At 33.7% G+C, this 16950-nt stretch overlaps 1 protein-coding gene across 1 annotated transcript; it reads right to left on the bottom strand.

The window, feature by feature from the left end:
• Positions 1 to 217: 217 nt before the first annotated feature.
• Positions 218 to 1243, bottom strand: LOC149580422 (uncharacterized). Its single transcript, XM_089804522.1, has one exon. It carries the CDS (start codon positions 1241 to 1243, stop codon positions 218 to 220), a length of 1026 nt encoding a protein of 341 aa, XP_089660648.1.
• Positions 1244 to 16950: the final 15707 nt, after the last annotated feature.

The raw sequence follows: 16950 nt of genomic DNA on the forward strand, positions 1-16950 counted from the left end.
AATAAAAATAAAAAAGAACCACGGGGACCACCAAAAAGTAAGAGGGAACAAAGGAACCAAAGATGGGAGCGTCCTAAAGATACCAACAACACAGCGAAAGGAAGGAGAAAAGAAGAAAAGGAAGAGAGCAATCACCAACCTCAAGCAGGCCACCAACTAGGGAGAAACTAGGAGCAAGGAGGCGAGGGGAGACCGACGGGCTCAGAACACCAAAGGATCAAGTTCGTTGGTCTTGAGTCAGCAAAGGAATCCACGAAGGGTTTAAGGTCCACCCATCATCTCTGTTGAGGTTGACAGGGTGACTGTTGATAATTATAGCTTCTTTGAGCTTCCTTTTGAAATAGTTGTCCTCCTTGGATACGATTTGGGCATCTTCTAAACAAATGTGGTGCTTAGTGGCTGACGAGTGCTCCGCTAAAGTAGACTGATGAACCTTGTCGTGTTTAATGTCGGCACTATGCTCCTTGATTCTAGTGTTGAAAGAGCGACTAGTTTCACCAATATACGGTATCCCGCAAGAGCAAGAAACTTTGTAGACTCCTGATGCTGAAAAAACATCTCTGGAATCTTTGAGAGCGGGGGTGCGATTCTTGAGCCTAAACCAAGGTTTGAAGGCCACGCGAAGGCCTTTTCTGCTCAGAATCTTGGCCAGCTTCTGGGAGACCCCATCTATAAAGGGAAGCGACACAAAAGCGGGAGGCGGAGAGGGGTTGGGTCGGGGAGCAGAGAGGGAAAGAAAGAAAGAGCGAGCACGGACAAAGGCCCTAGAGATTTTTTTGTGGGAGTACCCATTTAATCTAAAGACTTGGCGGAGGTGGGTCAACTCCGAATTTAAGTGGTCATCATCACAAATCCTGAGGGCTCTTAAGGCTAAGGTTTTAAGCGTGCCAACTTTTTGACTCGGATGGTGGTGAGAAGAAGCATGAAGGTACAGATCGGTGTGCGTGGCCTTCCGAAACACTCGACGTCCCAGAGAGCCATCTGGTTTCTTAGTGAGTAAAATATCAAGGAAGGGTAATTGATTGTTGGATTCAAGCTCTTTGGTAAAAGCAATGCTAGGAGAGATGTTGTTAAGATGAATGTGAAACTCTTCTAGTTTATCGATACCATGGGGCCAGCAAACATTGGTATCGTCAACGTATCGCTTCCACCATTTAGGCTTGAGGGGGAAAGAGTGGAGGGCCAGCTCTTCAAAGTGCTCCATATAAAGGTTAGCAATAACCGGGGAGAGTGGGGAGCCCATTGCGACCCCATCTACTTGTTCAAAGATAGTCCCTTGGAAGGAGAAGAAGGTGGACCTTAAACAAAGATCAACCAGATTAGCGATCTCCACATTAGTTTTCCTTTCCACAATACCAACGACGTCCGAAACTCGATAAATCAGCTTGTGGCCACTTACTAGGTTCTTTCAATATTTTAAAAAAATGAATGGCCTTCGATAAACTTTGTGTCTCTAGGTGGTCTTTTGTCCTAACATCTTGTTTCAATTTTTTTCTTCTTGTTATCAATTTTTGGTGCTCTTTTTTGGCCTTTCACTATGTCAAAGGTTTCTTCACCTCCAAAATCCCTAAAGGTTCTAAAATCTATCTTGTTTTTGTTTTGTTTTTCTACCCATTTTTTCCCTTCGGTGGTTTAGAGGTCCCTTGACCTTTGAAACTCATAGAGTCTGAGAGTCTGAATACTAACCCCGGTCAAGGTTTCAAAGTTTCAAACATTTATAGTCTTAAAATTTTAAATCTTATGATTTGTGCTAACATTAATGAGGCCCAACATGTTGGGGGTAATTTGGTTCATTCTATAAGTCCATAGCAATGATTTGTATGCAGTGATCTTCAACAAAGCTTTGAATTATTATCTTATTTAGCTAGATCTCATTTTAGGTTTGTTATTTGGAGCTTTAAATTTTTCTTTTAAGGAGTTTTTCCTTCCCATCTTTTCAATTTAGGGTTTTCTAGTTTTCTCAAAAATAAATTCTTTTTTTTTCGTTTCTAGGGTTTAATCATAGTTCAAAGTTCATATGTCATTATGGTCACCCAAATCAATTGTCTTTCAATATTTTAAAGTTTTAGACTCACATTCTTACTATGAAACCACCAATTTGTTAACACATTTGTATCTCTTTTGGTCTTGTAGTGCTTCACACACTAAAACCTCCTAGACCCTCTAAAACCTCAAAACATTTATTGAACAACATCCATGATATTATAACATCTTCAAAGTTTTTCACTCTAGCAAAATCAAGAAGCCTTACAAATCCCTTGCTCTAAACATCCAACAAAATCCTCAAATTGTCCATGACACCTAGTTATTTTGAAAGGAACATTTTTTAGACTTACATAGTTTAGTATCCCTTTCAAATGCTAAAAGGACAAAAATACCAAAAGATTGGGATTCTTTAATTGTTGGATTATTTTGTGGGTTTTGTTTTAGTGCTTTAGGTTTCGTGGGTTTTTTTATAGTCTTAGTTAGATTTGATAGACTAGAGTGTTTTTCAACATGTTCAATAAAACAAACTTGACAATCATGTCTTCATGCACAAATTACCAAGATGTCAACTTCACAACCAGTTAAATACAAGTACATGGTAAATAAACCTCCTTCCAAAATGGAGAATATACATATAAAAATTAAGGATACTAACCTTGATCATATGGATTGGGATATATTTCTAAAATAGTGTGCCCAACCTAACATCATATCTATGCATTGCACAACCTTAGATCTAGTTAAACTTCTCAATGCCATTTTGCATCCATTGTTAATTTAGTCTCGTGACCTCATCATGCCACTAGCACAACATTGTATGGATGATTAGGCGTTAAAGAATAAGGTTGTAGACCTAGTTTTGGACCTCAATCCTAATATCTTAGAGGTCTTCTATATCCTCAAGGGTGATATTTTCTATCAATTCTCCATAGAGAGGGGAACAAGGTGGTTTTTAGACAATATGATACATGCTTGTAAATTGATAAGTGAGAAGTACTTGATCAAATATCTCAAATAGAATAGCTAGAAAAGATCTATTGAAGTTGATGAAAGATCAACCCCACAGCTCCCAAGAATCACTACATGCAAATACTTGTTATAGAAAAAGAGGAGCAAAAAGCTATGGAAGCTTGCATTCTGAGATTCACAAAAGTTGAGATATTCTTGATACACAAAAAAGAAAATTGTATTGAATAAATAATATTACAAAGAGAGATCATCCTTATCAAAATCCTAAAAGGTAAAACCTAGATTGCATGATAATAATTAATAAAAGAATTAATTATTATATGTCCAATATTTAGCTTAAGTAAACAAGAGGTAACAAGTGACTTAATAATTAAATCAAAATGATTTAATTAATAAGGAAACACTTTATTACTTGAACAACCCCCTTAAGATAAACGTAGGGAGTAGCTAAAAAATTAGAAAAAATTGTTGAAAGAAAAAATAAATGGATTTTGAAAACAAAGGCTTGATTGGATACCCAAGCACAACCAAATCTCTATAAAGAGCAAAAATAGAAAAAACTATGTGGGAAAAAACCTACTCCAAAAAGAGATGAAAATAATGCTAAAAATAAATAGTGAAGGACTAAAGAATCCTCCAAACTAGGGAATGTCCTAGAATGTAGGAACAAAAGATGAACATGAAGAACACCACTGAAGCATGAAGTTGCAAACACTACCAAACTGTTGGTATGAAGAACCTCCACTTTATAGAACATGACTGGGTAGAGAAGACTATGTCTAAAGAGTTGACCAATTGACAATGGAAGGTATCTTCATGGCTTTCAAAAATAGGAAAGAAAGAATGTCTATATGGTAAATGATCCATCTCATTGAAATGCATAAGTATCCAGCCACTGCAATCACGTCATACATAGGATTAAATACTGAATACATAGCTCACTCCATCAAACCAAGAAATCAATAGAACCAACATAAGGCCCCACTAATGTTGAGAGATAAGACATGAACACTAAAAATAAATGCAATATCTCTTGCAGAAAGAAGAACTCAGAACATCACGAGTGCAAAAAAAGTACAAACACCTATAATGACATGTGGCATCAACATATCATAAGGCTAATATCATGGAAACAACACTCACCTAACAAATGAAGATGGAAAATATGTCCAACATGAAACCCCCCTGGGCACTTTATAATGTAGTGTGAGTACATAAAAACAAAAAGATGCGTAAGATCCTGAAATGCAATAGAGTGGTATTTTATCTCAGTGTGTTTGTGAAAAATGCATACAAATGATGCCTAAATAGACCAAAAGAGACATAAGGCTAGAACAATAAATAGTACAACCCATGATGAATCATTTGAAGCAACAAAATCAATCCTCGGACTTGAAACAACCAAGATATCCAGGACAGTGAAAAGAAGAAGAAAATAGAATAGAATATTCCTAGAGTAGAATTTGAAACAAAAACACTAGCATTACTAGAAAGAGTACATAAATTCCTTTCCAATGATATAAATAATTCCAAAACCGGAGATAAAATGCTCAAGATATGTCTCCTAGAGTGCAAAATAGAACTTTTGGCTTTCACTAAATAAACAAGAAACCAAACAACATCAAAAGTACAAATAATCTACACCATCATGATGGGCTCAAAATAATCTTTCCAATGATATAAGATTTGATAAGTAGGAGATAATTTCCATAGCTAGTCAAATTGTGATATTGCTATCAGGATTTAACCGTGTGATTTTTGAGTCAAACTCATTGACCCATGTTTCATGAGTAGTGATTCAACATGAATCCATCTCTCATGAGAATAAATGGAACACTTAGCACTCATTGGATCTAGGTGATGCTCACCGGGATGGGTGACCTCCCAGGAAGTCCTAGTGCTCCACCCCTGTGAGCATCACCTAGATCCAATGAGTGCTAAGTGTTCCATTTATTCTCATGAGAGATGGATTCATGTTGAATCACTACTCATGAAACATGGGTCAATGAGTTTGACTCAAAAATCACACAGTTGAATCTTGATAGCAATATCACGATATAAGATTTGTTAAAAACTACCTCTGTATGCCCAAGATATGACCAAAAAATGACCAATAGGTCTTTAGGAAAAAGTAAATCAAACAATGATTGGTGAATACCATCAAAGTTTAGTTCAACAAATGTTGATGTCATGACCAACAACTATCACACCTATTGCATCAGTACTCTATTGATGTTAGCACTATGTAGGCATCCTTTACACTTTTTAAAAATTAATGAAAAGAAAACAAAGGTTTTTTAAAACTTTGATTTTCTCAAAGCATATGTTTTAAAAAAAAAAAAATTAAATAAAGTGAAAACAAAAAATGATTTTGTTTTTTTTTGATAAAAAAAAAAATCATCCATTAGGAATCATACCCAGATCTGAGAATAAAAATGTTTTCCTTACTAGTCAACTACATGTCCAAATTGGACAAATTTTATATGAAAATAGGGGTTTTGGAGCACTATGAATCCAATGGTAAGGTCCTTTTGGGCTCATAAATGCACCCAAAAAATGAGCCCCTCAAATCCAATATAAAACACCTTTGAAAATTGAAACCTTTTGAAATTAAAAAAAATATATAGATCTAAAGGCCAAACCAAAGCACTCAAGAAAAAAACATGGACATGAGGATCTAAAGCTCTGATACCATCTTGAAGTTGATGAAAGATCAACCCCACAACTCCCAAGAAGCACTCCATGCAAACATTGTTATAGAAAAAGAGGAGCAAAAGGTTGTGGAGGCTCGAATTCAAAGATCCACAAAAGATGAGACATTTTTGATGTGCAAAGAGGATTTGGAAATTGTATTGAATAAATAAGATTACAAAGATAGATCATCCTTGTAAAGGAGATCAAAACCCTAAAAGGTAAAACCTAGGTTGTATGATAATAATTAATAAAAGAATTAATTATTATATTCCCAAAGTTTATCCTAAGTAAATTGGAGGTAACATGTTACTTAATAATTAAATAAAAATGATTTAATTAATAAGAAAATACCTTTTACTCTAACAAGATCAATATGAGGAGAGGGACGTGCTAGGTAAAAGACATTGGTAATGCAATTACACTTTTGAGAAGTGATTATAGTTTCCTACAATATAGAAACTTGAGCCTTGGATGGTTCACACAATTAAGAGGATCAAGTGTAGGAAGGTAAGGATAGACGGGGCCACAATCACCAATGATAATGTGCATGCTCATATGAGATAGGTTAAGGAAAACCTTCATGTTCTACATGACCTCATATATAGTATATTTTCTTTTAGCAATGGTTGAGTATCTAGGGCTCATGAAGAAAAGATCTTTGAGGGACCCAAATGCATGGCCTTTCTTTGTATACCCATAGTTGGTAAGGAAGGAAAAATTGAAGGACACAAGCCCTCAACATCAGATTGTGAGTTATGCTTTCTCTTTTGTTGCCACCCTCTCCATTGAGGGAGGCTATGCCAAAAGTTTGTCAGTTGAGGCAGTTGAAAATATCTGTGTCATTGGGGTATATTACATTTAGTTTTAAACTTTTATGTACATCTATGTGGCACATACTTTGGTCAATGACTTTGACTAGAAAGAATGCATAGATGACTTGTAATTATTGCTATCAAGATTTAAATGTGTGGTTTTTGAGTTAAACTCATTGACCCATATCTCATGAGTAATGCTTCACATGAACCCATCTCTCATGAGAATGAATGGAACACTTAATAGTCATTGCATCTAGGTGATGCTCACAGAGACCTTTGAATCATTAAGACTTCCCAAGAGGTTACCTATCCTAGTACTACTCCAACCCAAACATGCTTAACTATAGAGGGTTATCTATACTTAAAACCACTTTGTTTGCAACCCTATTTGCAAAACCTGCAACACAAAAAGTGGTGTGCCTTACGAGTCATTCACTAGAATGCTCCTTAAGCTCATCAATTGATAATTAGTTCAATTGAATTAAAAATCATAGTATTGCACTATAACCACTTAAAATTTTGTCAACACTTATACTCAAATATTCTAATATTCATATAATCTTGATAACAATAAAAATAATTAGTAGACATGAAACTTATCAATTAATTTTTTATTATATTTTCCTATTTCATAAAATTAATAATTAAAACGAGAGCTCTTATTGATCTAGAGTCCCTAACTTTTGAAGTAGGATGAAGTTGAAAAGTGTAAACTAAATTGAATATGAAATATAGGCTTGAGAACATAAAACAAATACTAGATATTGTATAGAATAGAGCAAGTAGAAGGCATAAGTTTTAAATATCAAATGTATTTCAAATTGTACAAACAAAAGGGGTGTATAGAAAAGTGATTGGATTCTTTCTATATTTAAAAATGCAGTAATATGTCAATGTTTCTTTGAGTAGAAGTTGAATTGATGAGTACAAAATTGTTAACATATTGTAATACTATGATTTAAACTTAATTTCAATAGAATTTATCCATGTACTTACTTTTGAGTGCTATATGAAGAGTTCTTTGGATATGGGGATTAAGGATAAATTTGAATTCTATTGATCTATAACAATTAATTCTCTATTTCAAGTTTGTTATGAATCATATAGAATTGGTATAATTTCATTTGATCTCATGATCAATTTCTAGAATAGAATTTGTCCATGTACAAAGTTTTATTATATTTGTACATATCCAATATTCAATTAATAAAGCTAGCGCTTTAGATTTAGATTTTCAGAACGTAAATTTTACTTATCACCTATTATTTAAGTAGTTTCTTTAATAATAATATTATTAGAAAAATTCTCAAAAATGACCTATTATATAAAATTTTCATTTATCAAAAATCTTTATTTTTTAAAATTTCATCCTAACTTGTTATATTTATCTTAAATATAATTTTAAAAAGACAAGTGCACATCCCATTTATTATATTAAAAACATCAACTATATATATTCCATTTATCATTTATATGTTAATCTCATTCTTTATAAAAAGTAATATAGGAAAAAATGACTTACCTAAGGATGTTATTAAGTCAAATTGTCATAATAGTTAATTTGTGCTCTCTCTAAATGATTTAAAAAAATATATTCTTAAAGTCCTCTTATTTTAAGGTGAGGAAGATATCTCTTTTTAATGTTTTGTTTGTTGGAAGCTTATTTTTCTCCATGGTGACATGTGATATTGAGTGCCTCCCAAATTCAAACTTGCACAGAAAACGGCGCATTCACCTATCCATTTGATCATTTTGAAAGATGATATTTTCTTGTTTTTTTTATTTTTTAAATTGACATGAGCACGTTACAAGAAGGTTCGAGAGAAAATGAATCTTGAAGGATAATGATAATTAATTTTTTGTCAGAGCATGAACACTTTTTTTCTCTAATTTTTTAGGTATGAAAAAAAAAAATCCCCAGAAAATTAACCACCAACCAATCAAAATATGTGAATTAGCAATTGATAATTGATTTTTTTAATCTAACCTTAGAAACTTCAGATTTCTACATTTTTTTTTTTGATAAATTAATTTGGGTAGGGGTGTAATGAAAACATGAGGTCCCTGCCTTATAAAGTAGAGACTAACAAGAGCTCTACTTGAGCTAGACTCCTTGCCTAAGTGTAATTATAAAAGTTTAAGAAGCTAAGTGGAAGCATTCGTACAATAGACAACAAAAAAAGTTTCACAAAGGAAACTTCTTTTTCAAGTCTACAAATTTTCCTATTCTCCTCTTCCAAAAACCCACAATGGCCAAAAAAATTGAGACAATTTGATAATATTAAATTTCTACTTGGGGAACTATAATCTAGCAAAGAAAATTAAGCCTTTTGGTTTATAGAGCATAAATTTTTTAAATAAAATACTAGGAATATGTAAGGTGCATATAAATTGTAGAATAGTGAGAAAGATGTCTACATCTTTGTTCTTCTAACACATTATTTTTATGTCCTTTAACTTGAATGTATCATTCACATTAATTAAATCTTTTTATTTTTTCTTGAAAATAATGCGCAATGAAAAGTTCAATTAAGAACTTGTGTATAGTAAATCACATGATAATAGTTTGAAATCTTAAAAGTGATATTAGAATTTGAGCTACTCATAAATAATTAAATTGATAAATTTAATTTTTAATAATTTGACCCATTTTCTTTTGTGTCTAAATATAAAATTACAAATCTTGAAAATTCTTATAAAAAATCTAATATAATTTTCTCAATTTAAATTGATGGGAATTTCATGAGATATACACATGCTATGAATTTGTTTGCATTCTTCTTTTGCCTCTTAAATCTTACTCTTTGAAAATTGGGGATCTACAAAAGATCAACATTCTTTGTTTAACTATGGTGCTAATAGTATGTCAAATACAAAGTTCATGGACACTGGGAATATAAAAAATTTAGAACAAAGGGAAAACCTCAAATTACAAAAATTATTAAGAATTTATCTTTCAAACATATAATTTTTTACATCGTTGTGCCTCCATGCAATCTATTGAAGAAAAAATGTGTCAAAGATTTTATTTACTTTCAGTTGTTTCTTTTATCAATGCATGTCCTATGACATATTATGACTAAGACCAAAAGAAGAGACAAACAGTCTAGAGAAACCTTTTAAAAAATATACTACACCACAAAATCAATAACCTTCTGCTTCAAAAGGTTCTTCAAAATTGGAGCGAGCTGTAGGCAATGTAACAATGAAAGTGGAAATCAATCGTTATAAATATTCTTACATAAAGAACATAAGATAAATTTAAATTAGTTCAAATATAAATATATTCACACATTATCTATTTTAGACACATAAATTTGCTTAGTAGTATACGTTATTCTTACATTGGAAATCCAAATTTAGAGAATTTAGTATAAAAATGAAATGATTGTATAAAATGACTACTAGAAAAAAAAAAATTATGAGGAAAAGATATTTGAAGTAGCATGGTTTTCCCTTGAAGAGGAAAATTAAGAACAAGATACATATTACACAAACAAATTAGAAACTTTGTTGTGATAAAAAAATCCCTCTTAGTTGCAAGCAAAGAATGGTGCCCTTTATTAGAGATATGTAAAGGTCAATTGAAATTGATACCCACTCCAAGATCCTTTTTACTCTTTTGTCCAACAATCTTACTATGCATCTCCATTTAAATCTCTGATAGTATTGAGAATAGAAGTACCCTATGGAAAAAGATACAATAAACCACTATAGATAAATAGATTTTCAGCAACACTAATGAGCTTGATGTGATGACCTATGGGTAAGACTATATTTTTAAGCTTCTTGAAGGACTCATTAAGGATTATCGTTATATTGGCTCTACAGAGAGGGCAATTGTTGTAGGTGTAAACTAGAGGCCAATTCACATATTCTCAAAGAAAATAATGTGATGTTGTATGCAAAGATGTGTTGGAAGCATCTATAGTTGTGTGGGATATGTGCAAGGATACTTTGGCACATGAATGGTCATTGAAATGCCATTTGTTTAGTTAACTAGTTTTTTAAAAATAGCTAACTCATTGTTACAATGTCATTTTAAAAAAAAATTGCATGCACGGGACATTTAGAGAGCACTGTTGGAAACTCCAACAATAGACAAATGTCTATATATTACCAAGTTTTATTTTCTACCTAATTTTCTCTACAAGAAAATAGAAAGATGACCAGAAAAAAGTGAGAAAGCCAATAAGAAAATCAAAATTAAAATTGATTAATTCCTTTTAATAAATAATATTTTTTTGACCATAGGATAAATGAGATTATTTGTTGCCTTATATGGAAGAGACTAAAAATTAAATGGACAAAGAATGAGCTCTAATTTAATGGCCATATTTTTTCTTGAGAATTATTCTAGCCTCATTTTCTTGTACAAAACAATGTCCACTCTAGTATTGGGAAACCAATTTATTTTCATTTCTCTCTCACTTATTAGTTCCTTCCAATGTAGAGAACTCTTGTGGAGGTTTCAAGTTAAACAATGATTAAACTTTCCATCGTCATCCAATGACATTCTTTTTATTTTTTGATTGTTAAATTTTACTTTAGTGATTGTGGGTATAAGATGATTGAACTTTAAGAGATGTTTGCACAATGTGGACACTTACAAATTTCTATTGGGTAAATTACATGCTTTACAAATTCAAATGCTAAGAGAATGCTCAAATATTGAGGGAGAGGGAAATAATTAGTATTTTCCATCTTGCAACACTAGGACAGGCATCCACTCAAATGGATTTAGAAAGAATAAAACAACTACCACTTCTGTGTAGATTTAGCCAATTTTCAATTTGGCATTCTCACTGACATGCAAATAGATATCTATCATGGGTAACACTCCATGCAATATAGAAATCTATATGTGCTTAAAATATTCTCTTCAAACATTTGGATGTGGTTATTTTATACAATAGATGATGCATTTAAAATCCCTTACACCTACAACTATTCAACCTACTAAAGATAACAACTGCCAAATTCATGGATTGTGTGAGTTCGGTGACAATATGTATTCTACTACTTTGTTCCTCCTCCTTTGATATTTCTTGTCTACTTTCCCAATACTACAAATATTGTTAGGCACATTTAGGGTTTTGTTTTTAAAAAAAGTTCTTCTTTTGGCAGTGATTACAACTCCAAGATTGTGCACTTTCAAGTCCCTCTTGGTTTGTCTCTACTTCTTAGCATGTAGATTTTAGTATATAATGTATTCTAGATTTATTTCAGCAAATAGGTCATTGCTTGAGCAATTTGTAATTCTAGGAAAGAAGTGTCTTATTTTTGGAACTAATTCATCACTTATAGATGTAGTGGGTGTGTTTATATGTTGCATTGATGTAAATCTATTAAATTCAAAGCTATGCTAGATCAAATGGAATGGCATATGTGCATTTTTAATATTTTATCTCATAATCCTATTTTGAAGTATTGTCAATTTGTCATTTACTGTCCAAATAAATAAAATTTGATATAGTGTAATAGATGTGATATTATCTAATTTGTTTTATTTTATGATGACAAATTGGATTTAAGGATAGGTAGGCAATTATTGTGATTGTTTGTATATTGAAGAATTAAACATTAGCTCTTATAATTATTCTATTATTTTTTAATATTATGATTTTATGCTTTTTGCAGATTACTCCAACAACGAACCCATTCCTAATTTTTTTATTGTCACCTTCTCCATTTCCCAAATCATGTACCTTATTATTGTGAGTAGAAATCCTAACTTTTTGTTTTGGGTTGGGTGGGATTTAGCAACGTCATGAGTGACAATGATCATTCCTCATCATATATTTCAGCATTGTAGAACTATCTTTTCTCAACCTTTTAGCATTAAAATTAGTTTAATCTCAAGCTCTTCCAGCTACGGATTTTCCCTTTGTAGAGACATGTGAGAAATCACTTTCTCCTGCTATCATCTAATGTCTAATTCTAACATATCGGTTTTCTCTTATAATTTGTGTGAGATAGATGCAAGTCGTGATGTTTGAATATATTGTTCATCTAGTATATTATTCCAAGACAAAGTGTTGATCTATTTTTCAGACACAAAATTTTTCATGAATATTGATGGCACTCAAAATTGCATTCCCGTTTTGAGTGTCTATTCCAAATTTCGAATCACTTTGAGTCGCCTATGAATGCTTTTTGTGCATATGTAACTGGTTGTCATTTCAAGGCTTGGGTGGTTTTTTAGTTTTTTAAAACCCTTCATTTGACATATGTATATGTTTCTTATTGATAAACTGACATTCCGAGCCATTTTGTGAAGTCTTGTTTTGAGCAATTTCCAAATCTGCATTTTTGCCTGTGTCAAACAGCGACAGGAAGCCCAGTTTTCCTTTGAATATCTTTAACCCATAGATGTTTTATGACTTGAAAATTTGGGGATATTTAATATGCATATCAAAGAACCTATGATCCAAGTTTCAAGTCATTTCAAATCTGTTTCATTAGGTTTCGAACCCCTCAAAGTTGGTAGTTTACTATTTTCATGCATTTGCAAATTGTGTAAAATTCTGGAAGGTCCTGTTTGACCTATCATAACTTTTTACTAGTTGACTTGAATAATAAAATTCCTCTTTTATCATATTCTAGGGGTCAAAAACTTTACAAGTTCCTAATTTGAGCTTATGACAAATCTATTTGATCGGTTTTCAAATGTGATTCTATTTGCAATTTACAAAGTTTCACTGGTGTCAAGAAAGACAGATTGGTCAGTATCCCTGTTCATGATGTCATAAGTCCAAATCTGTGATAGGTGAGATTGAATGGATTGTACCACTACATTTTATTCTAAAAATACTCCAAGTGTGTCAATTTTCAAATCTTGACGAATCTGTCTGCACACTTTCCCAGGTCATCTCCCTTTGCAAAAATGACTTTTCTACCAGTGCTTTTAGTCTTCAAATTTGAGTAGCCTATTTTTACCATTCACCAAATGTGTCCAATTATTCATCATGATCCCAAATCATAGAATTATACTCTCCTCATGATAGTGAATCAACACCCTAGTTTTCATTTTCCCAAGTGTCAATTTACCCAATTTTTGAAGCCAAATCCGAATGTGACATTGTTTTCTGACATGTTTTCATGTAGGCAATTTTGAGAAGGTAACTTTGATAGTCAATATCTTTTGACTAAGAATTCTTCATGAAATGAAATTCGATAGGGTGCAAGAGTACGGAACAGAGAATCAATGTGATTGATTTCAGAGCCTGACTTGGTGTTTTTGTGGCACAAACCCATAATTTGCAAATAAGATGTGAAATGTGTTTTAATGATCAAATAGTGTTTGAAATTAATTCCAGTCATTATCAAATGTTTTATAAATTATTTTAGAGTACTAGTTGTCCAAAAGAAATTTTTTTTTAGCTAGACCCATTTTGGGACCAGCCAAATTCATCATTATTATTATGGATCATATAGTGATACTCAATTTAACAATCAAATTAGATACATGGGATGTTAAGGAACATGAAAGTAAGAAATTATTTTGAAGCCTCTAATATCCTCAAGCATCAACTTCACCTTTTTCATGGGGTAATTCCTTATCGCCAACCTCAGCCAGAAGCATATAGACTTTATCTAGATTTTCTTAACAAATATGCATTTTCGTCTACTTTGGAAAACTTGTCATCAAGCCAAGAAATGATTATAAGGGTTGTGGATGGAACCCTACAACTTTCCCAAGCTTTTGGTATTTCAATGACTGAACTTGGTCAAATCATAGTGCTTTTTGTATTTACAGTCATTTGCAATTTTCTCAATGCAATAGCATAAGACTAGGGCATGCAAATGATTTGGTTAGGAACTTCTCTAGGATAGCACATCCTATCACTTCTCTTTAGAGGAAAGGAAAGAAGTTCGTGTGGAATGAGAAATGTGAGGAAGCTTTCCAGAAGTTCAAGGAGCTTTTGACCAATGCACCGATTCTAGCCAGAAGGTGATTTCATGGTGTGTACAAATGCTTCTCTTGAAGGGATTGGGGCAGTGTTGATGCAGAATGGACGGGTGATTGCATATGAATCACGTAAGCTCAAAGATCATGAGTTAAATTATCCTACGCATGATCTTGAGTTAGCAGCAGTAGTTCATGCTTTGACTAGATGGAGACATTTTTTGTTGGGGCACAGATTTGAGCTACACAACGATCATCATAGTCTACAGTACATTTTTAATCAGCCTAATTTGAATGCTCGCCAGAGGCAATGGATGGAGTTTGTATGCGAGTATGATTTTGAGGTTAAGTACATTCAGGGTAAGGAGAATGTGGTGGCCGATGTTTTGAGTCGCAGGAGACATGTGGTATCATCAATGACTCTTAGTGTGGATTTGAGGAGTCAGATTCTTTAGGCACTTCCTATGGATTCCTAGTATCAGGAAGTGTGCAGAGAGATAGATTCAGGAAGATCTTTGGAAGGAAAGTTTGCCGGTTATGTTTGAGAATTAGATGGTCTTTTGAGACATCTAGGGAGGATATATGTGCCATTTTTAGATGAGCTTTGTACCTTGATACTGGTAGAATCCCATCGTACACCTTACTCAGCACATCCAGGTGTCAAGAAGATGCATGCTGATTTGAGATGTTTGTTCTTTTGGTCTGGGATGAAGCGAGATATTGCTGATTTTGTGGCTAGGTGCCTTGAGTGTCAGAGAGTTAAGGCAGAACATCAGCACCTAGCTAGACTTTTGCAGCCAAATCTCATTCCTTCTTAGAAGTGGGATATCATCTCCATGGATTTCATAGTAGGATTACCTATGATAGTTCGACGTCATGATGCTATCATGGTCACCGTTGATCGATTGACTAAGGTGGCACATTTTTCACCGATTAGGTCTTCCTACACAACAGCTTCTATAGCTAATGTCTTTATGCGTAATATTGTGAGATTACATGGTATTCCTAGAAAGATCATTTTTGACAAGGATCCTGTATTCACATCTACATTCTAGACATCACTGCAGCATGAGCTTGGAGCACAGTTAAACTTTAGTTCGGCATATCATCAAGAGACTGATGGTCAGATAGAGAAGGTGAATCAAGTTTTGGAGGATATGTTACGGATGTATGTGATGGATAGGCAGACACATTGGGAGGATTATCTCTACCTGGTGGAGTTTGCTTACAACAACGGCTATCATAGTTCTATTGGCATGGCACCATTTCAGGCATTATATGGACGTCCTTGTCATACACCATTGAGTTGGGACAGTCTTGAGGATCGCATCCTATTGGGTCATGAGATGCTTCGTGATATGGAGCAACAGGTAGTGCGTATCCGTGAGCACTTGACTACGATACATGATAGGAAAAAGAAGTATGCCGATGCTCATAGGATTGATAAGTAGTTTGCTATGGGTGATAAGGTTTTCTTGAGAGTGTGACCGCGAAAGAGTCCAATCCGATATGAAAAGGGTTCTAAGCTAGCACCTCGCTTGTGGGACCATTCAAGATTCTAGAGAGGATTGGCCCAGTTGCTTACCGCCTTGCTCTACCACCCAGACTATCTCGCATTCATGATGTTTTCCATGTTTCAGTGCTTCAGCAATATATTCCTAATATTGTACATGTTCTTGATTGGAATGTGTTGTAGGTAGAGGATGGGCAGGTAGAGGATGGGCAGTTGGCTTTGGAGCTGGTTCGTATTCTGGAGCAGCGGGAGTTGACCCTTAGGGGTCGAACCATCAAGCAGGTAAGGGTTCAATGGGACCCTACTAATGATTCTTCAGCTACATGGGAGGATGCAGCTAGATTGAGGGAGTTATATCCCTACTTGTTTGTAGGCTTCCAAGAGTAAGCCTAATCCAAGGGGGGTGGATGTAGTGCCTACCTTAGTTCACATCTTTTCTGGACATATTGTTTCTATTATTATCAGACTATGATGGACTAGTTTTATGTTGATGGATTAGTGGTATTGTTTCGAGACTATCAGACATTATGTTATGGATTCAGTGGTTATGTGATGAGATCATTTAGACTTTACATTTCATGCATACATGATGATCATTATATTGTTTTCAGCTATTGTTGATGATTAGTTGATGGTTATTATCTCATGTGTTTTATTATGGATACTTACCCCATACTTTCATGTGTATGGTGTGCATGTTTTCTTATTGTATGGCATTTCTAATGTGGTTAAGGAAGGGAGTCATAGTCACCTGCTTAGTCAGGATCTACACGATGCACCACTTCTTGCCATTGTCTGTTTAGCTTAGCATTATATATATTGTATGTACATGCATGGTTTTTTTGTAGGTTGCAGGTACCGGGTATCGACTTTCCTGAATTACCAGGATGAGTGTACCCTATTATACTATCTCAATGATAAGATAAGGGAGATAAATTCTCAAGTCCAAATCCCAAACCCTTAAGCCAATTGTCCTAGTGAGGTAGGACAAGTATCTAGGTATTTTACCCACCGAATGTGTCGGATGACATGATTCATGATTTTTAACCCTTTAGACTGATTTT

The sequence above is a fragment of the Cupressus sempervirens genome, chromosome 1 (assembly GCF_028749045.1).
Source record: "Cupressus sempervirens isolate cs-2001-9-10 chromosome 1, ASM2874904v1, whole genome shotgun sequence".
NCBI classification, from domain to species: domain Eukaryota; kingdom Viridiplantae; phylum Streptophyta; class Pinopsida; order Cupressales; family Cupressaceae; genus Cupressus; species Cupressus sempervirens.

What these genes read in the sequence shown, in the direction of transcription:
- LOC149580422 (XM_089804522.1), bottom strand. Translation starts at nt 1,243, where the DNA reads ATGGGCTCCCCACTCTCCCCGGTTATTGCTAACCTTTATATGGAGCAC.